The sequence below is a fragment of the Calidris pugnax genome, unplaced genomic scaffold (genome assembly GCF_001431845.1).
Source record: "Calidris pugnax isolate Ruff unplaced genomic scaffold, ASM143184v1 scaffold24, whole genome shotgun sequence".
Taxonomy (NCBI): domain Eukaryota; kingdom Metazoa; phylum Chordata; class Aves; order Charadriiformes; family Scolopacidae; genus Calidris; species Calidris pugnax.
Window position 1 is genome coordinate 114,999 of NW_015090922.1, and position 25,624 is coordinate 140,622.

Sequence of the window (25,624 nt, forward strand, 5' to 3'; positions counted from 1 at the left end):
GAAACACTCACCTATCATGATTCCTGAAAAAGCCAAAATTAAAGCAGCCACCAACGCTGAAGTCACTACAGACAAGACCAAGGAGAGAGGGAGATGAACCACTGGCTCAGCTGTAAAAGAGGCAGGAGAAGAAGGAATTACATGTTTGAAATGATCTTCCAGCAGCCAATTTTTTTTTTTTTTCAGACAGATTTTTATGCTTTTCCTTCCATTTATTCATCTGCTGCTCCTATTGTGTAAGAGCAACCTCTGGCATGATCAGTTCTCAGGATCTATGACCTCTAGTACCTCATGGCTTCACTTTCCTCAATTAATATCAAGCCATTAAAACAGATGGTTTGCTATCAACGAATTAACATGTGCACTCCCCGGGTATGAAAACAAGACCATAAAAACCAGGGGCAGGAGGTTGAGGAGGTGGAAAGAACATTACATTGCCAGGGTTAAAGTGCTGCTATCAATGCCAAATCACAGCACAAGCAGAAGGAGGACTGCAATATATCACCTCCCAAATGCATCTAATCCAGGCAGAAAAACGTGATAACAGAAAGTGTGGTATGAAGTACTCCATAGCTGCACCCTCACCAAGCATTCAATGACCATCTATTAAGGTTTACTTCACCCTGGCAAAATGACCATGCTTTTTACCCATTTTACAGATGGGAATGGTAAAAATACAGAACAATTTTCCCATGCCAGTGACAAAGATGAGAACAGGATCCTGCAGCCATGGAGTCACTTGCTCTAACTGCTGGGCAAGAATGTGAAGGAAACCTAGTAATGGAGCTCTGAGCACTTGTTTTTTCAAGTAAGGCAAGTACAGGCACTGTCTTTAGTTTTCCTCAGAGATCTCCCACACAGAATTTCTTATAGATTCTGCACCCGCACCTTACATGTCCAAATTCTGAAAGGAATTATATTCTCTTTCACCTTGTGCATCTTTTTGGTTTTTAAGAGGACTGACCTCAAATTTAAGTTTAGCTGGAAAATTCTTTTAGTGAGCAAACTATGACGATTTCAGAGTAGAATGTGGGCACATCTGCACAACCAGGTGCCAAATTTGACTCTCCTGGGTGCTGCCCAGTATGCCAAACATATACTGTGAAGCAACCCAGCAATGCTGCTCTGTGTGCCATTCCTTGGCACTGGGGCGTATATATTCTAGCAAAATCACTCTGCAGCATAAACCAGCAGGAAAGAAGGTAACGTTCGACAGAAGCAATTTTTTAAGAAAGACTAGATAACACTTTTAGGATGTCTTACAGTCCCAACTACAGCTTTTGACATGCATTTTCTGTTTCACACACTGGCAGCCCACCCCATACACCTACTTACCTATGCAAGACACACCATCCTCTGCCAGCTCCGTGCCTGGCTCGCAAAAGCAAATGACTTTTTGAGTCTCAAGATCAACACGGCACTCGTCCATCTCACAGTGACTGCAGTTAAGATGCAGCCTAATATCCACCTCTCCATGCCCCTCTGTCACTGGGGAGTGGACGAAAGAAGCTGAGTTAATTACTGTAGAGATCATTCATATCATTCCGTTGGGCACTAAGAGAAACAGGGGACATGGTGGTCACGGTTGCCGGATGTGGCAGGGTGACCCCCATCTAAGAAACTGATTTCTCCCCATTTTCTGTATCTCCTATCATTTTCTCATTTAGAAAATAACATCCAGCTAAATTAGTCCCACTGGCTCTCTTTGAGAGATAGTCCTACCAGGTAGCAAAGAGGCTGCTCACAAGGCTAAGGGAAACCTGCCCTTTCAGTAGCTGGTGAGGCTCACCCTTTTCTTTCTTGGCCTTTACTCTGAGATCAAACACCGCAATGTTTTCAAAACCTTCTGGCTGAATCTGTCAGGCCAGAGCACATCTGTATTTGAAAATACTTTTGGCTGTTCTAAAGGAAACTTTTTTTTTTTGATCAAATAGATATTTTTCTATTTTTTGAACACATCACAAATGTATTCAAGACACTAACTTCTGGGGAAACACGGGCTGGAGTGGCAGTATTTATCATTCCCACGCGCTGCTGGGCAGCACCGCACTGTTTTCTCTAGAAAATCCCTGGTACAATCTGGATACTTTGCTGAGGGATGCTGTAAGGAACATGTTTATTAGTGAACAGTCAGGTAATTTGTCTGTTTCTTTCCTAAATTATCTGAACTAGGAGGTTCTGTTACTACTTTCTTTAGCCAAAATTATTCTATAGGCTGGTAGACTATATTGTTGGGAAGTGTTTTCTAACAGCCTTGATGGTGTCTCCATTTGCTTTCTTCCTGCTACTTCTGTTTATTCTCCATTGGACTTTGTTTTGCCATCTTTCTGCTTCCCCATGATAACTCTAAGTTGTACCCAAAGGGCTGTGACGTGTACTACAAATGCAAACTGCTCGTAACATGAAATAAACCCACTTAAAGACTTCTGACCAACATGAATACCTTTAAGTGCTGGAGTGTATAAAGTACCAATTGGATTAATAAAGGACACACCATCCTCCCCATCCATCTCTGGGTCATTGTCCACTGCAGCATTGCCACCTACATCAAACCAGAAGTTACCTTAACAGACTGAGGCTCATTGGCACTACAATACACATAAGCATTGCAACATGCACGACTTCAGCATATTTAGGGAGGCATCCAAATGAGAAAAGAGAATAAATCGAAGTATTTAACATAAAGAGAACACTTAGTGAGTTGTGACATGAACCACTGGTCTTGTATCTCTACAAGTCCAATTTAATAGCAGCACCTTGTGACAATCAATTTCTTAGCTCTGTTTTAGGCAGACTATTGCAAACTAAGGCACAAATCTTTAACCATTTGGATGCCGTGAAACATCCCTTTTAAGCCCTTCTTAAAATGAATGTAACCAAGAAACTGGAAAACACCAATACTCAAGGGCTAAACTCAGTACATTTGCTGATCAAGGTGTGTACTGTGTCAGCAGAGGGAATGAATAATCTGAGATCCTTCCTCTGCTTTGCACCCTGAGAACAGGGTGGTCCACCAGGAGTGGGGACTGACAGAATTTATGAGTTGCTCATTTGAGCTTGGGCACATAGAAGATACCGGGAGCAAAGTACGGGCAATACATAGAACACATTAGAAGCACAGTAGGTCATATACTTTGTGCTACAAGCATGCAAAGATTCCCCCACCCCACTGAAAAATAGCTTTTCCTCTTTAACCATCTCCAGTGAAATTAAAATTATGTCATGTGAGGCATTCTGTTGGAAAAAAAAAAGCATTACACAGTAACATCGGTAGGAAACATGCACTTAATCATTTAAACTCGTTATTTGCTCTCAGGATTTCTAGTCTATCGTACACTTGATTTAAGCTGTGGAGAACGAGGGGTTAAAAAGTCCACCACAGTGCAGATGGTTGAAGAAACTAGGTGGCCCAGGAGATAATGGGTTAGTAGACATCTTGAATCTGGCCCACACCAGTTATAATCAACATCATGCCATCTGACAGCTGTCTTGAGACCCACAGCACATGAATAGCTCCTTGTTGACTGAAGTAAACCCCACGGTCATTATTAAGAGGGGTCCTGGCTGGCAGCCTGAGCCTCTGCCCCCCAAGAGACCTCCTTGCACAGGACCAAGGCCCTCCCACGGCAGGGCAGGGTAGAAGAAGCTGCGCCTTTCCCCTGGCATAAAGCCTGGCTGCTGGTCTCCAGGACCAAAGTCCTCCAAACACAGGTGCTGGCAACGGGAGCGCACAGCCTGTGGCTCCTCCTTCCTCAGCACTGAAACCCCCAAAGGGAAGGCTTGAGGATCCCAGCGGGAACTCGACGGCACATTTTGGATTGCAGCTGAAGGACTGACACCTGGCTATCTGCTCAGAGACTAAATGCCATACATTCATCTAGTGCTAAAAAGGCAACACACAGACATACTAGTACATAACAGTCAAATATGGCAGCTACAGGAGAATTAGCTATTAGAATTTTGCTGGTCATTAGCACTAAAGGAGGGGAAGGGACACCTTGAACACGAAGCCACTTTACCTATATATCCTCCGCCTCCTCCACCTGAGGAGCACCCCCCTCCACCCCCTCCGAAACCCCCTCTTGTCTCCCACCCCCACTTCTTCATGGCCTGGGGGCAGGATCTTCCTCCAGTAGCACCTTCCAGCAAGGATTTTCCTGACCACAGGAAGGAAGTGTTATCATTCCAGCCACCTCCACCACCTGCAGTTGAGAGAAGAGAAAAGGCACAGATAGGGGTTAAAAAAAAAGCATTACACAGTAACATCGGTAGGAAACATGCACTTAATCATTTAAACTCGTTACTTGCTCTCAGGATTTCTAGTCTATCGTACACTTGATTTAAGCTGTGGAGAACGAGGGGTTAAAAAGTCCACCACAGTGCAGATGGCTGAAGAAACTAGGTGGCCCAGGAGATAATGGGTTAGTAGACATCTTGAATCTGGCCCACACCAGTTATAATCAACATCATGCCATCTGACAGCTGTCTTGAGACCCACAGCACATGAATAGCTCCTTGTTGACTGAAGTAAACCCCACGGTCATTATTAAGAGGGGTCCTGGCTGGCAGCCTGAGCCTCTGCCCCCCAAGAGACCTCCTTGCACAGGACCAAGGCCCTCCCACGGCAGGGCAGGGTAGAAGAAGCTGCGCCTTTCCCCTGGCATAAAGCCTGGCTGCTGGTCTCCAGGACCAAAGTCCTCCAAACACAGGTGCTGGCAACGGGAGCGCACAGCCTGTGGCTCCTCCTTCCTCAGCACTGAAACCCCCAAAGGGAAGGCTTGAGGATCCCAGCGGGAACTCGACGGCACATTTTGGATTGCAGCTGAAGGACTGACACCTGGCTATCTGCTCAGAGACTAAATGCCATACATTCATCTAGTGCTAAAAAGGCAACACACAGACATACTAGTACATAACAGTCAAATATGGCAGCTACAGGAGAATTAGCTATTAGAATTTTGCTGGTCATTAGCACTAAAGGAGGGGAAGGGACACCTTGAACACGAAGCCACTTTACCTATATATCCTCCGCCTCCTCCACCTGAGGAGCACCCCCCTCCACCCCCTCCGAAACCCCCTCTTGTCTCCCACCCCCACTTCTTCATGGCCTGGGGGCAGGATCTTCCTCCAGTAGCACCTTCCAGCAAGGATTTTCCTGACCACAGGAAGGAAGTGTTATCATTCCAGCCACCTCCACCACCTGCAGTTGAGAGAAGAGAAAAGGCACAGATAGGGGTTATTTCTGTGTAAAAAACGCTGCAGGGATCTGCAGAACAAGCACTCCTTGATACAGAGCACCTCAGCTGAAAGTAAGAATCTCATGCCTTGGTTAGAAGAGGGGATACCTTTGTTATGCAGTGCTACAGTGACCTTTCTGTAGGTCTTTTGACCACATTAATCATCTGCACCTCTTTTCACCTACCACACAAGGACGAGTATTTTCAACTTAAAATGTAAAAAGGTATCTCTGCCTACTCCCCAACCACTTGTTTCTGGCTTACAAAGCCTTCCCCTTCTCTTTGCAAAAAAATACTTTTGAAAAACCCTATGTCAGTTCTGAAGAGGAACAAAAGGAATTTAGTGAAAGAGATGTGAAAACATCTACCAGCCCCGCTCTAAATATAACGTACTCACCAGTGACTCACTTTCAGCTCTGCTGGTTGTTCAGTCCAAGGTCTCTTCACAGAGACTTCTAGCCAGGGTACAATTATGCTCTTTCTGCATAAGCCAGGGAAACTGTAAGTATGTCTACACAGCACAAATCAGTGCAGGGAGCAGGACGGCCACCTCAGCACTGCAAACTCCCACATCAAAAATCAAACAGCTTTTGTTCTGAGGTACTATGTGATTTTGGGAGAACACTGCCATTGCTATGGCTATGCCATCTCCAATACCCTTATTTAGGCCAAGTATCTTGCACTGTGAGTACATCCTATAGGCATCTGTTATACTTCCATGTTCCCCCTGAACCGTGTTTCCATGAGTATTGCCTCACCTCCTTGCAAGGAGGAATCTGGGAGTACCACATATTCACAAGGGTTTTCTTTAAACTCTCCTTACCTGCAGCTCCTGAATTTCCATTCAACCCTGGAATAGAAGAATCATTCTCCAGCCTTTCTGGATGAAATGTGTCTGTTTTGGCCCTGTAGGCCCTGCCACCACCTCCTGCTGCAATTATCAAGGGGACCGGTTCTCCATTCTCCATCTTAACAGAAATAAAGGCAGTGTTCAAACTCAGACACACAAATGGAAGTTCAACCACATGCTAGTTACTGCGTGGTGCACTAAGCAGACATCTAGGACTGCTCAGCACTATACATTACCATTATTTGTGCCCACACATCCAAAAGATTAATGAATAGCACTAGTCCTACCAAGTTCTGCAACAGAGAACATTGGCATCAGCAGCTCTATGAATTGTACCTGCAGTGCTGATGGCTCTTTGAAAGCTTGTAATGTTACTGTGTGATTACTTTTCATCAAATGAAACAGCTAAGGAGCATTGCTTTGTATAGTGCAATACAGTGTTTCCACTGGTAAAGGACTGCTACGCTGGAAACTGTCCGATCATGCAGAGTTATACAAATTATGTAGAAGCTGGGTCATCTAAACTTACTGTTAACTTTGGAAACTGGTGTTTAGCATGAGTACTGTCTCAGCTAGTAGGTGACAGAAAAGGTCAGTGGTCCCTAGCTACAACATTGCTAAGAGAAAACACTACCCTCAACTTTTCTTGTCATTGCATCCTATAAACCAAATGTCTAGCTGAAGCCTAATGATACACAATGATACATTTGAATAAAGTCCTGTGGAATTTCCCCTTTGCTATAGAATTATATTTCAACACCTCAGCTTGCATTGAAAAAAAGATCCAATTCAAACTATTACGTTTCCAAAGGAAACTTCAAACCACCAAAGCAAATGTGGCCGTACCACGTAGCAGTTCTAAGACGTGCCAAGGGCCAACTCAGCTCACTGCAGCCATCAACTGGAAGTGAAGGTTACCCAGAGCCCACTTTTTGGACCCCTTATACACGACAGAGGTGTATAAAGGTTTCTCACATATTTCAGGCTGCGATACTAGAAGCAAGTGGATGTGCTCACACTGAAGGTGCCCAAGGACTGTTTCCATACCTTAAATATGTAAGTCGCACCTCCTCCGCCTCCACCTCCTCCTGCCCATTCATTGACACTTCTGTTCACACGTATCTCCTCTTCAATCACATTGTTCTCTCCAATGCAGACCTTCTGTATAACATCATTAGTCTGCAAACAGAAGACCAGGTCTGAATTCTGGTAAGAAATCACCATGTCCTTGAACACACACAGGCCTCGTGGACCCCTCACCCTCCGAAACCAATAAATTGTCCTCCAGTGACACCACATAAGTAGAAACAAGAGAACACTATTCCAGAAGAATCTTGCATTTTGCTTCAACCTTCAGAAGAATTTGTTGTTGTTTTAATTGAAGTATTTTGAAGCAAGCTCAGTGCTGATATCTATTACCACGTAAAACAGTTCCAGAAACTTTTAGCATACAAAATAAAGCAGAATGTAACGCAAATACTTCTCAGCAGTATCTGTATTTCCCAAATGGGGGAAGGGAGTAACTCAGAGATGATGTGACTTGCCCCATGTCATGGAACAGCTAAATGGCAGAGAACCCAAGTTTCTTTACTCCTCTCCCAGTGCCCCAACGTGCATCTCTCCAGAATTAAGGTGTATTAGTGGCTCACACAGATGTACCAGAGCTACCTTTCACCTCAGTAGTCATAGCATGGACAGGAGCAAGGAGCTCAGTGTAGACGAGCCACCTAATACTTACCTAGACTTCCAAGCAAGTTTTGATGTTGATCTGACACCTATGCTCTAGCAGCAGATTCACTGCAATTACCAGTCTGGCTAGTTCAAAGCATACCAAAACAGCTGCAATCCCAGGTTTGATTGCAATGTTCACCTGATGTTAAAGAAAATACCTCACTAAGAAGCCTCCATATTGCCTACTTTGCATTTTTTCCCCTCCACCAATAAGCACCGCATGTAACTAATCTTCTGTGTTAGGTAAATCACTACACTCACTGATCTCAAAGACAACTTTACACCATCATTTATAAGTACTTCCAGACAATGAACTAAGAGAGATAACTGTCACTTCAATTTTAAAGCGGAGCACTGAAGTGCATGACAAACAGGACTCCATTGTATTTCTAAGTTGAAAACTTTGCTTCTAGGTCACTTTACTTTACAGGTTTCACCTCAGTAACACTATCCTGTTATGCACACTGACCTCACTAAGTCAACACCACTTTAAGGGAAAAATGCACAAACTGTTGTTATAGTAGGATTGACCTTCTGCTTCTTCCTGTTTTCATGGCTGTGCTTTGTTTTGGAAGAGGAACCTGATAAAAGCATCTTCAAGTTACAAATTATTCTGTTGACCACAGAATGTGTTCTAGGTTGTGCCAGAGAATGAATGGCATCCATTCTATGTGTGCAGGCTTGCCTATGGAACTAAACAATCCTCCTGTCCCTAGACTTTCCTCTCCTTAATTGATTTGGAGCTGGGTAGGGATGATTAATAAAATGACAAAGTCAATGACCCAAAGGAACCACTAGATTACAATTGAATTAAAAAAAAAAAAATCCTTCATGGCAAAGACATAACTGATTACAATCCAATCTAGTAAAAGTCCCTTCTAGAAGTCAACGCAATCTCTTTGCCTCAATGAAAGAATTACATTAGCACTCAATAAATTCTCACTAAGATTACAGTGGCCTGCAATTTAATGAGTCCATATATTATACTCAGCTGGAATATCCTAGTTATAGACGTTAGATGGAAGTTTGAGTTAGGGCATTTCTCATTTCAAAGAGGTTTCATATTAATGGTTTGTTTGTAGATATGTATAATTCCAGCTTTAACATTATTTACTTCAGCACCCAGCCTTGAGAACCCCTCTTTCTTGTCTACATCCTTCAACCTTTCACTGCTGTAACAGGCTGCTAAGATCTCATCTACTGGATGCCAGCCATTAACAGCTGAGAAATGCACAGCATTTACACATCCAGCTCAAACCTCCAGGTGAAATTTCATCAGATTTCTCATCTTCCAAAGAATACTGAACAATTAATAGATTATTGTGCCTGCAAATGGAGGAAGTTGCACCTTTCTTTCAAGGCATTTGCAGCAATGGTTGGGTAGTAACACAGAAATCAGGGCTGACCCAGCAGTGATTAATTTGTCTCTCCCATTCCCATACAGAGAACAACCAAACAGGCTCCGAGAGGTGGGTGTCTCCAGAGCTGCAAAGTGCTACGATAATGGCAGGGCTGGGCTCAACAGCAGAGCAAAGACAAAGCTCTCTGAAGTCAAGCTTAAAGACTGATCTCTGACTAAAGACTGATCCTCCTGAGGAAAGGAGGGCAGGGTTGTCTTTTATCTCCGAAAACCCACACAGATGCTCTGAGATCAACCAGCAGCCTGTACTGTATTATCAATGGGACCTGAATGTTGAAGAGGGAGTGAGAACAGTGAACATGGTGCTTCATCTTTTCACACTCATGCCCTCCCAGTAAAACTAGCTATCCCTTGAACCACGTAACTCCAAACCCCATCAAGGAAAATGGTTTTCTCTGTAAACAGACAAAACTCCATGGATTTGTAAAAAGGATTAAGGCAAAACAGAAACTGTAATCACTTACACTAGGACAAGCATCTTCTCCTTGCTGTCCCACCAAGATGTACAAAGTGTCGTCCTTCTGGAGGTCAAAAATGCCCAGCACAGACACACCATGGGACCGCACCATGGTGTTCTTTCCTCCTTTCCCACCAGCAGCTCCATAGCCTGAGATGCTGCAGGAAAAAGAAAACAAGAGCTTGGCACCTCAGTTGTTACAGACAGATGGAAGCTTGTATAAACCACTTCTGGGCACTGGTTTGCACACCTGAACTGTACACAGTGTCAAAGGGCCGGGTCTTGAAGACCTGACACTCCAAATAAATCTAAACCCAAAGCTTGAAGACTGAGATTGTCTGCTCTACATGGACCTATGAACTTGGGTAGCTACAGAACAGCTTCTTTCACATTGATTCTATGGGCAAATACTTGCTGAGGACAGAGTGAGAAAGTCCCTGCAGTTTCAAACCTCAATATAGGAACCACATCTTATTTCCCAAAAGGTGTACACTTGAGAGGTTTGCAGCAAGAAAGAGAAAGAACAGAAGCAGGAAGAGTGGAAAGTACTGCACATATGGCTAAAGAGAACATTAAGGACAAGACTGACAGGGGAGATTTGAGAAAGCAGACAGCAGAACTGGTCCTGGTAGTACAGACCAGATGGGAAACAGCTCTCCTATTCCCAGAACCAGAGGAATACAGAAGAGTAGATGGCCACTGACGCCAGTAATCAAGGAAAGTAAAAGCCCCCTGGCTAAACTCACACTCACTGTGAATGTCTCACTGTCCCCTCCCAGGAGTGACCAGGTGGCATACACAGGCTGCTGCATCCTCAATTAAGGCTCTTGGATCTTTATTTCAAGCAGTCAAGATTCAGAGGGCCTTAGTGTTGTTGATGTATCCAAAGATTTGGCCGTACCACTGTGCTGCTCAGCTCCTTCCTCTCCCTTTCTAAGTACATAAACAATTTACGTTGTTTATCAGCAATGAAAGGACATGGACCTATTGGAATGGGTCCAGAGGAGGGCCACGAAGATGCTCAGAGGGCTGAAGCACCTCTCCTGTGAGAGTTGGGGCTGTTCAGTCTGGAGAAGAGAAGGCTCCAGGGAGACCTTAGAGCCCCTTCCAGTCCCTAAAGCGGGCTAAGGGGGAGATGGGGAGGGACTCTTTATCGAGGAGGGGAGCGATAGGACAAGGGCTAAGGATTTTAAACTGAAAGAGGGAAGATTTAGGCTAGGTATTAGGAATAAATTACTTCTTGTGAGCGTGGTGAGACACTGGAACAGGTTGCCCAAAGAAGCTCTGGATGCCCCATCCCTGGAAGTATATAGGCCAGGCTGGATGGGGCTTTGAGCAACCTGGTCTGGTGGGAGGTGTCCCTGCCCATGGCAGGGGGGTTGGAACTGGATGATCTTTAAGGCCCCTTCAAACCCAAACCATTCTATGGTTCTATGATATATATTTGAAGTGGCTTTTATCAAAGGATTTTGAAGCACTTTATAAAAATCATGATAAAACACACATCTGTGCTGCAATAGGAAACAGAGTGACTTAACTTTCTCAGCTCAATTTAGATCTGAAATAAGCAGCTGATTCTCCACTGCAGCTATTTCCATGAGAGCAAAATTCAACCTGGAGCACGTACACAGTGTCTGCAGGGCTGAGAACACAAAACTTCCTTTTGGCTTCCTACCAGTTCACTGTAGGTGCTCTGCTTTAACTCCTCCTGTCCTCTAGCACCCAGCTGGTCTTTGCCCAGCACAGTCCTGCATGCAAACAGGCTACAAGCAGAACGAACCAGCAGTGCCCATCATGAGTGAGCACCTTAAACAGGTTGGGCAGCCAGATTTCAGCAGCAACTCATCTTAACGATTAACATGAGGAACCCACCTCGTGACACCGCTCTGAGGCAGCCGGCGTGGAGCAGTTCTGATGCTGAAGCAACTATGGAGCATCAAGTGCCTCAGAGAGCACGTTAGATCCTTGCAATGTGACATGATTATGTTCATGCCACTGCTGATAACCAAAGCAATCATTCCTCAGTAAGGCTGCCAGCAGAAAAGTGATGGCCACAGCATTGGGCTACCCTGAACAGATGCTCCATGCATCTGAAGAACGAGTTGATTTGCTGTAGAATTTTGTCATGGCTAATGAGGTGCACTACCAGGCACAGCAAGCTGGCAGGGCTAATCAGCTGCAATTAGGAGCCATATTTTTCTGTATATGAACAGATTTTGCATACAAGCAATGATCTCAGGAAGTTCAGGAGAACTCATTGTGGCCTGGGCTTTTAAAGGCTGCAGACAAATGACAACAGGTAGATTCAGGAGACAGTCATTCCTTATTCAAAACGTGTGTCACTATTTAAACAGATGGGTTATCTTGACTTCAAGTTTTAGCAAGATCCCTTTCCTTAGGCACAACATTCTTTTACAGGACAAATCCATTTAACCACATTCACCCTGAAGAAAGATCCAGGCCACCCTGAATAGATATAACCACAACACAGAGTACTTTCTGCTGTCTTCCTCCTTTTCTTTTAATATGATACTTGTAGGAACTGAAAAAGAAAACTGCATCTTCAGGAAGGATCAGGATGAGCAGAATGCGGTGGCTGCGCCAACAAGGGCTGGAGAAAAAAACCCACCTCTAGGTAGACAGGTCATGGAAAACACTGGAGCTAGTTTTGAGAATATGAGGAAATGCCAGTGCTGAGGCTGGCATTAGAAGGACACCTTTTTGCACTCCATTGTGCCATGTTCTTGTGCAAGAAGGGGCAAGAGAAAAAAAGAGGACAGTGGAAGTGACAACAAATGGACACAAGCAAAACAGACCAAAGATTCTTGTTTTAGAAATGGAAAGAATATGGAAAATGGATGGTAATATGTAATTTATTACAGTTCACTTCTCTCATACTTGATCATGGGCCCAGCTATGGGATGACAAGACCTTCTGAATGCTTAGAACAAAACCTGGAAGTGAAAATATTTTTTTATATTGAGTAACTTTATTCTTATAGAATGTGCAGTCCCACATGAGCAAACCAGATGATTTTGACCGTATCAGCATTGGAGCACGTAGGACTCCAATCTTCAGATGAAGAAGCCCCCAATGTGTGACAGTCTACCCAGACCTCCAGAAATGGTGGGGTCTCCTGGATGGGGTTAGCTTGGGCTGGTAGAGTTTTGTGCAAAGCTCAGCCTTTGGTCTTTGCATTTCAGTAACGCACATTCTGCCTCGTTTTCATACAATCTATAGCCTCCTTATGCAATTATCAGGACTGTAACTCACTGCTCTACATTACACAGTATAAACCACACTAATACGGTGTAACAACAGCTTTTTTAAGAGCCCAACAGCCAGCTGGAGGATTTTATCCTGGGTCAGGTACGCTGGAGATGGCTGTCAGGCTAACTTACTGGACCCACAGTGCAGCAGGCCTGCAGGGGAGAGCTAAATCCAGGCAGTGGGGCCATACCCTGGGAAGCCCCAGAATTCATACTGCAACTTGACATTTTCCTAGGGCTATGCTACACTGGGGGACTCTGCTGCCCCTTCAGCAACCCAGAACCAGGAAGATGTCAAGTTAATTCAAGTCCACAATTGCCTCCTCCTTTCCCCAGGCTGTGAATTCTCTACTATAGCCTTAAGAGGGGCAGAAGAGGAATGTCATCCATTTTTATATATGTTACCAATGACATTAGCCATCCATTATCTATACAAAACCTAAAAGTCTGTTAGGTCATTTATAGGACCTAAATAGACAGGTCCTCCCTGCAGGACCTGTGGTTTGTACTGTGTAGCAAAAATCAGCCTAGAGTTGCACTGGTATTCTGGCTCCTTTTGGGCTACAATATTAAAGAAATGACAATGTTGTAAGTTTAATGCCTCTTCTCTTTTAGGCTATACTTTATAACTGTATTTACTGAATGCTGGCCCTGAAAAATTCTATTCACCTCAGGCAACTCATTTTTGATAGCTGAGTAAAATATCATTAATGCTTTTTTCATTACCATCAATCCTTGAGGTAATAGGCACTCAGGCAGAACCTGTGCCTAGCCTAGCCCGTTTCTCAAAACTTCTTTGCAGTAGACTTCTGTTAGAGACTGACATCTTTCCTCAATACTAATATTCTTTCTCAATAGAAAGAAAAAAAAAAAAAAAAGAAGGTGCCAGTAAGTTTTAACTGAAATTTGTTCAAAGCCTGCAGTGGCAAGTTCTGCTTTGAAATCCATGATACCGTCATCGGTTTCAATAGGGAATGTTGCATAAAAAACCCCTCACAACTAGACACTCATTGATTCAAACTGACAGTTCTGCTTACAAACTGATGCATGTAATGGCTTGATGCTACCATTCAGATACAGTGAACTAAATTTCGATTGTACTTCTTTCCCCAGCAAGAGCAAAAAGAAAAAATGATTGGTAAATATCTGATTAAGTAGCATTGAACCATATCTGATCATCTCCCTTTGAAAATAACTCCACAGGGGGATTTAAGTGCTAGAATCCTTAGTATCACAGAGCCTAACATTTAGGTGGCTGGCTTCCAAAATCAATTCTACAGTGGGGAGCCAGGCTTACAGGCTCAACTTACCATGCCTAGATTAAAAAGACAAGATACTAAGGAGAACTTGATGCAAGCTGTCCCATAAGAAATGCTGACATAAGATTGTGCCTCCTATACCAGGTAAAGAGTGGGGAAAAACTCATTCTGATCCCAGAATTCAATGGATAGCACATGGGATATGTATGCCTCTTGGCCCAGGGAGGTCAAAACTCTTGATTTTCAGCTACTTAGAGAGCTCTCCCACCTTGTAACCATTTAGCCTAAAAAGATATGTCTGCCTCAGCTGGTTGCTTCTCTTCTTTCTTTCACCAACAAATCACATCTTCCAGACAAACAAATCTGAGACTGGAAAGGCTGGGAATCACATGATCATGGAGAAGTAAAACCCAAGCAGATCTGGCCAAACTTCTGAATATAACACTTCGTATATGCCTAGCACCTATCTGTAGCTTGGGTAAGTTTCAAATGCAAAAATTTATTATGACAATCAGAGACAGTTCCCTTACCTGTATGTGTTGGTTGCTGGTACTCTCCAGATCTGAATGCCTTGGAGAATCCCTTCGGCTCCTACAATCACGCTGAGGTTGGAGTTCCTGTAGGCATCGTTGCACTGGCTCTGCGTGGGGCCATAGGGTCCACTGGCACCACAGGTTGTGAATAACCAGTGATCTGAAACGAGGATAGACACAAAGCATAATCTGACCAGCCAAAGATCAAGCAGTTGTTCTGCTCTTTATTCACTCTCCCTCGCTGGATCAAGAGAAGAACCTGAAACCCCAAGGTTTCTGCCAGAACAAATACTCAGAGAATTCTTTTTAAGGACTCATATCTCAGTATCTGACAGCTGTGTATCTTGGTATTTGATAGCTTTTCGTCTACATCTCCTGAAAGCTGTCATAACTATGAACACAGCTTTACTTTTTCTAAGGCTCAAAAAGGCAAAGATCATAGAGTAGAGTTAAAATGCAACACAGACCACCCAGTTTTGGGCTCTGCTCTCTGGGCTGTTGAAGTGCATGCTCATAACCCCAAGACTGGTGCATTCTATGGACCTGTGGACCCTTTTGCTTTCTATGGACATTTGATGATTGAATTTATTTTACATAGGAAGGTAGCTGTTCATTAGATGTTTTTATCTAATTAATAGATAAATATTACTAAAAATAATAGTATATAATAAATATATCTATAATAAATAAATAGTAAATACAACATCATTTCAGTGATTAAAATGTAACAATAAACTAATTGTCTTTTGAATAATTATTTGATCACAAGAGAGTCAAATTAAGCTTCAGAAGGCAAAACACCTAAGAGAGGCCTTCAGCTCAGCATGTTCTAGATCTGCGGGTGTAAATCAATGCATTCCTGTTACAGCCATTTTCATCAAGTGGAAGTACTAGCCCTGTACAAATAGATTTCTAGAACAAGGCTCTGCTAATTTGTGCCCCAAGGCTCTAATATTTTAATTTGAATACACAATGCTGAAAAATGCTGTCCTTTTCATTAAAGATTCACTGTTACGACGAGCGCAGTTGCAAGACTTTACGAGTTGCTCTCGTAAACCCCACCCTAACACATTTGCCAGTACATCAGGAAACACTTCATATGTAATCAAAACTAAGATTTAGATGGTAAATAAGCAAATAAGCATTTTTGGTGTACATTAAATTATTCATCATTCATACTTATTAACAAGCTAATATACACAATCTAATGAACTCTGCTAGTTAATTCTACTGCCATTAAAGACAAAAGAGTTGAAATACCTCTAAAGAACATTATTTCTACAAATAACGTTGGGCCAGCCAGCCCTCCTTATGGCTTTCTCAAAGGGCACAATTTTTCCCCCCAGCTTCGACTCATGCATTACAGCACATGCAGATTCTTTGAGCAATGGCACTAATTAGCTCAGATAGAGCATTAGCTTGATCTTCTTCTTGAAATTCAGAGCTACTGTCTAAGCAGATCCGGTCTAAAAATGATGGTCTACACATGTCTGGAAGAGAGGGGCCACCAGTTCTACTATTACTGGAATTGGAGGGGTTTGCCCACCAGAAATATAAACAAACACATTCGTTTAGTCAGGCACAAGGTTTGAATTACTTTTTCACAAACTAATCCCGAAGTGGAACTAAATTTCTTCTTATAAAAAATCTTCAATGCGTGAAATGGATCAAATAAGTTGGCAGGACCTCATAAAATAAAGTGGCTGGTATTTCTGAAAAACCTTTGTAATATAATCTTGGCTATTCCAAGAAGCAATGCAAACCTACTACTATAGGAAAACTTCCCAATCTAAGCAGTGCTGGGAGAATAATCTCTTCCTTCTTACTGCAAAATCTACATGACCTCTCCTCAAAACTCCCCTGTGAGGCTCCTCTAGAGATTTTGCTATGATTACTTGTTTTATTTTTACTTATTTCTCCAATCCTTCTGCAATGAGTGGCAGTATAAAGTCTTAAAATTAGTAGATAGCCAATGGAAGAATTCCCTTCTCCTCCTCTGCCTCCAATGTACTCCCCAAAAACACAAGAACAACAGGTAAGAGCGGAAAAGCACCTAAGAAAGCAAGGTCTAAAAGTTCCTAATGCAAAATGCTTCAGTAGCTCTGATATCGACAGTCTTACACCAGAAGTTACTTGTGTTTATTCTTGAAAAAACCCACCCCAAAACCAAAGCAAAATCTCACAGAAAAGTGGAAGATAAGAGACTCATTCTGTCAGCTATCACAGTGATTTAACATTGCAATATCCCACTGGGCTAAGCCACCTGTGCTGAAACATATGTTTAATAAAGCAGGCAGGTAAGCGTCTTGGTTTGGAAGAATAAGAAGCCATTTGGATGTCTCCGGTGAAACATCAAACCCATTCCCAAAGGTAGAAGCAGGTGACCTTCAAGGGGACAATAAACCCAAAACATGAGAGAATCAAAACGGAAAACTGGAAGTGATAAAACCTAGGACAGACCACAGCATGTGCACACTGCTGCTATGGTTAGGCTTTATACTTCTGATTTACTCCCTTTACATCTCATTCTTTAGGTATCTGCTTACCTGGCCTTGGCAAAAATAATCTCTAGACTATCACATGTGCAACACCCAGCAGAGCTGGACCTGAAACTGGCAGCTCTTGACTCTCACTGGGTTCTAGGGAACTACATCGTATTCCAAAATGCTTTTAATAGCCCTCTGTTTCCTTAAAAAGCCCAATGTCCTGGTGGAACAGAAGAAAAACATTCTCCTGCTGCAAACATTACGCCTTCAGACTTTGAACTGAAGCAACCAGAAAAATGTTTGTATTTTCTGCCTCTTGGACAGACTAGAGGGGTCTCACTTCCAGTGCAGAAGCAGTATCAGGATAAGACCATTTAAGATAAGTGAATGTGCATCTAAGCTCTTGGAATCTGGCTTTTAAGAGCATGGGAAATGAAAAATCACAGCTATGTTAAGGCAGGGACTATGATGTAAGGAACCTGGAGATGACTGAACGCAGGAGGTACTTTCTTAGATTTCAAAAATGGTCCTGTTGTAATTAACACACTGGTATATACAAGATTGTATGTAAAGCTGCCCATGCTCTGCAGCTGCTGCAGTCAGTGCTAGCAGACATATCCACTTGCTCTATTTAGGTAGAGGGTAGACAGGAATGGGAGAAGATGTGTCAGGAGCAGCAGAGCTGAGCAGTGATCTTTGCCCAAAACATTGCAGTAGGAAGTCTGGCCCAAGTGAAGTCTATGGGGAGACTGCAACTGATTTGGACAGGCTAACAGAGTTGGGGCTGTTCAGCCTGGTACACTGGCATATACAAGATTATACATAAAGCTGCCCATGCTCTGCAGCTGCTGCAGTCAGTGCTAGCAGACATATCCACTTGCTCTATTTAGGTAGAGGGTAGACAGGAATGGGAGAAGATGTGTCAGGAGCAGCAGAGCTGAGCAGTGATCTTTGCCCAAAACATTGCAGTAGGAAGTCTGGCCCAAGTGAAGTCTATGGGGAGACTGCAACTGATTTGGACAGGCTAACAGAGTTGGGGCTGTTCAGCCTGGAGAAGAGAAGGCTCCAGGGAGACCTTATTGAGCCTTCCAGTACCTAAAGGGGGGCTACAGGAGAGATGGGGAGGGACTCTTGGTCAGGGAGTGGAGTGATAGGACAAGGGGTTAAGGGTTTTAAACTGGAAGAGGGGAGATTTAGATGAGATGTCAGGACGAAATTATTTCCTGTGAGGGTGGTGAGACACTGGAACAGGTTGCCCAGAGAAGCTGTGGCTGCCCCATCCCTGGAGGGGTTCAAGGCCAGGCTGGATGGGGCTTTGAGCAACCTGGTCTGGTGGGAGGTGTCCCTGCCCAGGGCAGGGGGGTTGGAACTGGGTGGTCTTTAAGGTCCCTTCCAACCTGAACCATTCTATGATTCTATGATTCGATCCAGCAAGGATTTCAGTAAAACCTGCAGCCAAATGTTGTGCAATCTCCTCATCTGTCACTGCTGCACGGACTTGCAAACAGTCCTCCTCCTCCTGTTTATATGCACTTTCATATGTGATACTGAAAGCCAGTCCAACATGTAACAGCTTTGTCACTGAATTAAATGGGACAGAATATGGCATGGGAAGAAGTCACCCCTCATTTTGACATAATTAGGACAGATGGGTCTTAGTTATAATTCTGGATACAGACTGTAAACCCCTTCTCCTTCCCTCCCTCTGCTCTCTTACACATTTCACAAAGCCAACCCTCAATCTGAAGATGTAACAGGAGCCCAAGACCTTAAACCACTCATCCAGTAACAAAGCAGAGTACTGCCCATCTTAGTAACCCACTACTCTTTTTTTTTTTTTTTTTTTTTTTAAGTAAGAATAACCATTCACTCCCTCTAAAGCACTGATTTTCTCCTGGTTCTAGAAATGACAGCAGCATGTCTCATGAGCTCAGAGAGAGCATTTCTACAGGTTGCTGCATGCCACAGCAGTTTGCAGTAATTCAATTTGAAGCATTCTTTTGATCTCCAAAGACTAAAGCAGCAGCACTGAATCGAAAATCCTTAAGCAGCTAGGTAAGAAGCATAGATTTATTTTTTTTTTCCATCTGTGCACAACTGTTGTCTGTCGCATGCTGCCCGGCATCTCCTTCCTCCTGCAGCGTGCGACAGGCCAACATCACCAGCACCTCACACTCACACCAAGAGGAAAAACATCAGGATTCTCCAGTCTAAATCTTCCCAAACAACTAAGCAGGTTTTGGAAGTTTGCCCAACTTCATACAAGTTACATATGCCCGGTTTCCAGAAACAGTCAAGTGTTCCCATGATGAAAACAGATATTTAAATGTAAGGTCCCTATATATTCTGTCATTGGCAGTTGCAAGATGCTAACTGGGTCTAAAAACTAGAAATCCCAGTTTAAGGTGGGAGAAAAAGAAGAGAAGCAAAGTTTGTATTGAGACTCAGAATTGGGGTACTACATTTTCACTGAAAGGGTTATTAAGCATTGGAACAGGCTGCCCAGGGAAGTGGTGGAGTCACCATCCCTGGAGGTAGTTAAAAGATGGGTAGACGTGGTGCTTAGAGATATGGGTTAGTGATGGTTTTTGTCAGCATTAAGCTGATGGTTGGGCTCCATGATCTGAAAGGTCCCTTCCAATCCAGGCAATTCTGTGATTCTGTAAATAATTCATACATCACTTCATTAGACGGAATCCCTGCTTTCACAAGAAACGTGAGGAAACATTTGGTCTTCTGCCTGTACACCCACACGCCTGCCCTCCTCAAGCTCCCTGGCAGTCTCCCCAACACATTGTTGAGGTCCCAGCAACAATATTTTGCAAGAAATGCCATTTTGGCTCTATTAAAACAGATTTTAAAAAATTCCCTCTTCCCAACTTTTCTTTCCAAATTAGATTTACTGATGTATTTACACAGAGTCACTCACGCTTATTTTCTTTTGCACAGCAGAAATTCTAATTTTCACACATAGATCCATAAAACACACAGCAATACAGGCACTGGATTTCAGCCACCGCAAAGGGGAGCGATGTCCTGCTCTCAGAAAACAAAGAGAACAAAACCCCGCAAGGCTTAAAATGACTAATTCATTTGAAGCTCTGATACTGCTTGCAGCCCAAGGCAGCACTGCTGCAGGCACAACACAACATTCACAACAATGAAGAGAAAACAGGGGGAGCAAAGCCGAAAGCACATTTGTACTTCTAAGGTAGAAAGCAATTTCACTGGCACATATAGCACATAAACTCCGTACCACAGAACAGACGTAGGCATTTCAACCCTCAAGGGCCTAAATGTATTAACTGGCGTTTGTTAAATTAAGCTGGTTTGAACTGAGGTTCAATTCGTTCCAACCCAAAACTTTACTGTGACTTGAGAAAATTGCCAACCAAGCCCCAAGATGTTTGGCTGATTTTGGAACCAGAGTCATGCATTGGTGAAATGTATCAGTGCTTTAAAACAACGTGTAGGCAGCTCATGGAACTTGCTGCCACAACCTCTATTCTCTGTTTCAGTCTTTCCCTACTTCCAGTAGATTAAAAAAATGACATTAATAAGGGCTATAAGGTCTCATGCTTCAGGGGCATAAGAACCCCAGTGGTTAAAATTCTGGAGGCAATTAATTCTGTTAGTTGTCCCTCAGGGAGTTTATTTTACTTCTTCCTCTAAGGCAGATGTCATCAAATTTGATGTCATGAACAAGGAAAATGTTTGCTTCATCTATTCATAAAAACATTCACAAGCTCCCTTACGATACTTGGCCAATATGGAAATCAGAGGCTTACAGAAAGTCACCCGTCTTCACCTTCAGTAACATTTGGCTGCCATTGGCACCACGGGGTGTGTGTGTGGATATACCTTTAACTCAGTGCACGAGCAATCTGTTATGTATTACCAGTAACTCCAGGGCCAGTCCGTGCTGAAAGCTTGTAGGTAAAATATATTATAAGCATATATAAGAAATATGTTCAGTGATATAAGGAAGGAAACACTTTTCAATTTTGCTTTGGCTTCTGTTGCTTAACAGTGTCCCAAGAGCAGTAATTTGACATTATGACCTTTACCAGGACTAAGTTTGCTAGAGACTGATGAGGTGGGGTGGTGGTTTGAAAGATGATGGTAACTGGCAGAAATAGGTTGTGCTCATTCTTGAACTGTTAAATGTGCCTACACAGTGATATTAATGGGATATAAGATGATCACAGAAATAAGGGAGTCTTGCCAGCAATACCAAAACCAGTTACACGGGTACGGCCAGACTAAGAGGAGGTGATTTTCAACTATTTATGGAGTTACTATTTCTACTTCTGTCTTTCCACTTTCTAAATGAGGGCAGCAATGGAAGACTTGGACGTGTTTTTCAGTTCAACAACAAGAGCATCTGCAGCGATGACAAACATGTGCCAGATTGATCCCGAGCAGCATTTCAAATAAATACTCAAAGCTTGATTCATGCTTTAGATTTTTCTGAAGTGTCCATATAAAGGGAACACTATCAGGGCATCCTTGTAGGAAATTATCTGCGGTCAATGTAACAGGGCAAGGGCATTGCTCGCTTTGAACAGCGATGAGAACCACTTGTTTCTTGCTACCTTTTGGCACCAGAAACTAACAAAGCAGCATGAAGAAAACTAATTTTTTTTCTCTTTTATGTTCACTTAAAGAGACAGTGGGAGACTTCCTTAAAGGGTGTTAAGTGAGACATGCTTTTAAGTTTTTGGAATTTGTTTGTTCACAATTACAAAGGACAGTAGAAGTGCATGTTGGATAACAAAGACCAAGTTGGGCGCAGGTGGCAAAATTATTTAAAAACCTTTCCTGAGATTTATAGCAGTTTCTGCACAATTTAAACTGCTATTCTTAAAAGTGGGCAGCTTTAAAATTTAGGTCTAAAATGTGTGAATTGCCCCATTTATTTCAATTGTATGATTAATTTATCCCAATTCAACTTCACTATGTTGAGATCTGGTTGTATGTTGATTTTCATTATTGCACTTTTGCAATTTTCAATCCTACAGAGAAAGCAATCGTAAACACTGCAATAAAGAAATTCATGCCTACGTAGTCTGAGATCCTATCATCCATCTCTGAACATTTTCTATCACTATTCAGGATACTGCTTTGTTGGGAGGAGGGCACTGAGCTGTTATTCACTGTGTTAATTGATGCTTAATACAAAAATACAATTCTGCAGATACCTTTATTGCATTATGCCAACAGTTCAGTTAGGATAATTGCACACAAAGAGCAACCAAATTTAATTTTCTTTCACTTAATACTCGCTCCGCTGTTCCTTTCAGCTCCTTCATCTGATTAACTAATGTGACTCAGAGCTCTTCCGAGAAACAGCCATGTAAGTACTCGTAAGAGGACTCTCCCTGATGCAAAAGACAAAATCTGTGCAACCACTAAGCGTTGGGAGTAAGAGACCAGAGCTGCAGGAAAACAGTAATCCAGTCTGGAGGAGAAAATGATATGATGACAGTTTCCATGCAAGAAACCACAGTGGCACGATGGCTGCTGGATGTGCACATCAGATGGGACAAAACAATGCAAGATTTGAGGGGAAAGGTTAATCTTTTTGTACATTCCACAACACACCACTTTTGTACTGTGTGCCCTGGCATGAGTAAGCTGTCAATGGGACAGATGAGAAGCTGAAACATCAAAAAAAGAGGCTATCCTCACGGTATTTATAGCCTATTCAGAAGCACCACAAATCTTTAATTAAAGCTTGATTGCTCTGTGTCTTGTTATCTCCTTTTGCCTACTGAGAATCCTATTTTGTCTCCTCCAGTTTCCATGATAGTAATTTGTTTACCTAGAGTTCCTCATTATTGCTCACTGTATCTTTATACGCCTGAATTTCCCATATTCTGGCCTTGTCTATAAAAGGAAATTGCACTGGTTTGATATAAATTGGCTTTTTAATTGGTAGTTAAACTCCCTGTAGAGAAAAGCTATGGTTTGAGCAGCTTTCAGTTTTACTTAAACTAATACCTAATCAATTTACAAATGAAGCCAAAGTAAGCTTGGTTTACATGAAAATAAACAGTGCACTGTTTATTTCAATAAAAAATCCTAGTTCTACTGAAGAGATTTAACCATTTCAATAAAAAATCCTAGTTCTACTGAAGCTCTTTCAATTTTCTGATATACACAGGTTTTCTGACAACTTCTTTGCAGGCTTCTGTCAGAATTAAGTTTCACTTGCAACCTTTCAGCAAGCAGCTGGTAAGTCAGCAAATAACATGTCATTAATTAACTGAAAAGGAAAAGTATTTGCATTGCTTGGTGATCATCTATATAATGGTCACTGGCACTGCAAGGAACTGTGTGACTTGAAACCTACAGGAATTGTTCTGTGTTGGTCCTGGTCATCATCAAGAAATGACGGGAACACCACCGTATCAGTTGTAGCAATTTTGGGTCTACCAATTTTTGGTCTTTTTGTGCTGCTCTACACAGGACATTCATCACCCTTTGCGTGACACACTGACAGTGGTTACAGATTTCTAGAAGCTTTAGGATCTTCCACAGTGCGTGTTTTGAACCTTCAGGGTACTTATCCTGGAGGGACCACAAGCCAGGCTAAAGCAACAGCAAAGCCTGAAGAAGTAATTCCCTAGGTACAGGGCCTGAGAACAGAAAGGACATGGAAGTTGGTGGAGATGACTATTGCTTCTGCTGAAAAGTGATTTCCATGCACAAAACTGGCAGGTGCATGTAAGAGGTTGTTCTCAGTTACAAAGGAGTGAATCGAGGCCTAAACAAAGCGGTACCTGTCTTCCAGATTGTTGCTCCTGCTGTGTAGGCTGATGGGTCTTGGGGAGGGCATTTTATTATCCTGTTGTCTTCTCAGCTATAGGAACACAATTCTTTGTTTTAATATGATTTCTTAAGAAGGAAATATTATAGCCTGCGATCCATCACACAAGCCAAAGATCACATTAGCTGTAATTACTTTTGGCTGAGCTCATATTGGTCAATGCAGTCTTTGAGACTTCAGGGTGGCGCTGATGCTGTTGGTTCACTCACGCAGCAGTAAATACGTGGCCATCAAAGTAAAGGCCTTGACAGACTCAGCCTAAGGTTTCCTAAATGCATTACAGGATGCAGAAAGAAACAAGATTAAAGCTGGGTAAAATGAATACCCCAGGGTCCAAAGAAGCCTCCGTGCTGTTTACTGAGAGCAGGGACTTAGCAACACAATGGAAAAAGGTGATTCGGTGCTGGGGAGACCCTCAGAAATGCAATGACTTCCCACTGCAGGAAGCTGCAGCTTAGCTTCTCTGTTTTCTGCCCTGCCTACACCCAGGACACAAAGGGGAAATCACTCTTCCAGCAGTTTTCTCAAACCTCAAGGGCTGGAGACAATTTTAGACAAAACATGAACAGGACCGAGGATCAAGTCCAGAAATTAGGCAAGCTGGCTTAGACACTGCAGGAATTGCCTTGAATTTTCACCCCAAGGTCATAACAAATTATTTGAATTGCTCAAAGTACCTCGGTGACCTTATCTTCTACACCCAGGCAATCTGATTCCCATTATTTCTACTATCCACTTATTTCTTCAAATTGCATTCCTCAGACAGGACAGTGAGGAGAAAAGCTAGATGTCCCATCATTTCAGGTCTAGTGAGAATTACAAAGTAACAAAATTCTCAAAGAAACCTACAGCCACGAGATTTCTAGCCTAACACCCACTTTACACTAACTTTGCATTCAAACTTCAGGCTGTTCTCCCAATATGAACCTGATATCTAACGGCTTCTACATTACTAAAACAGCACATACTCTGGAAGGAAACGTACAGTGGCCTTAGGGGACTACATCACCACCTAAGCATCAACATTGCTATGGAAAGTCAGCCACAAGTCCACAGTCTACACCTCTGTACGGATCTTACCACAAGATCACTGACCTAAAAGCAATACTGAAAGCACTTAAAAGGCAGCTCCACTTACAGGCAGGAAACTGAGCTACAGATACTCAAGGGAACACTTCAAAGGATCTGCAAAGAGAATGTAAGGGCCCTTTTAGAAATTAGACCTTTGTGACCAGCCCAAGCTCATACACAACACCCGTAACAGAGCTAGACAGATGCTACAGCTAAAGCTATAGCTAAAGCATGGGTCCACCCAGCCCAGTATCCTCTCATATGGGCTTATTCCCTCTGCCTTATTCTCCTTCCTGTCAGTGCTCCTGCACTTTTCTTGCTGAATCATAGAATGGTTTGGGTTGGAAAGGACATTAAAGACTACCCAGTTCCAACCCCCCTGCCATGGGCAGGGACACCTCCCACCAGACCAGGTTGCTCAAAGCCCCATCCAGCTTGGCCTTGAACCCCTCCAGGGATGGGGCAGCCACAGCTTCTCT

General features: G+C 42.9%; 1 protein-coding gene across 1 annotated transcript in view; it reads right to left on the reverse strand.

The window, feature by feature from the left end:
* Positions 1-25,624, reverse strand: part of ALK (anaplastic lymphoma receptor tyrosine kinase) — a 234,102-nt gene that overhangs the window by 25,784 nt on the left and 182,694 nt on the right. The window contains exons 10-17 of the mRNA XM_014951272.1: positions 14,754-14,916; positions 9,703-9,853; positions 7,135-7,266; positions 6,061-6,205; positions 5,018-5,200; positions 2,444-2,542; positions 1,336-1,488; positions 12-110 (exon numbers count right to left, since the gene is read on the reverse strand). Coding sequence (XP_014806758.1) covers positions 12-110; positions 1,336-1,488; positions 2,444-2,542; positions 5,018-5,200; positions 6,061-6,205; positions 7,135-7,266; positions 9,703-9,853; positions 14,754-14,916 — 1,125 coding nt within the window. The remainder of the gene's footprint in view (positions 1-11; positions 111-1,335; positions 1,489-2,443; positions 2,543-5,017; positions 5,201-6,060; positions 6,206-7,134; positions 7,267-9,702; positions 9,854-14,753; positions 14,917-25,624) is intronic.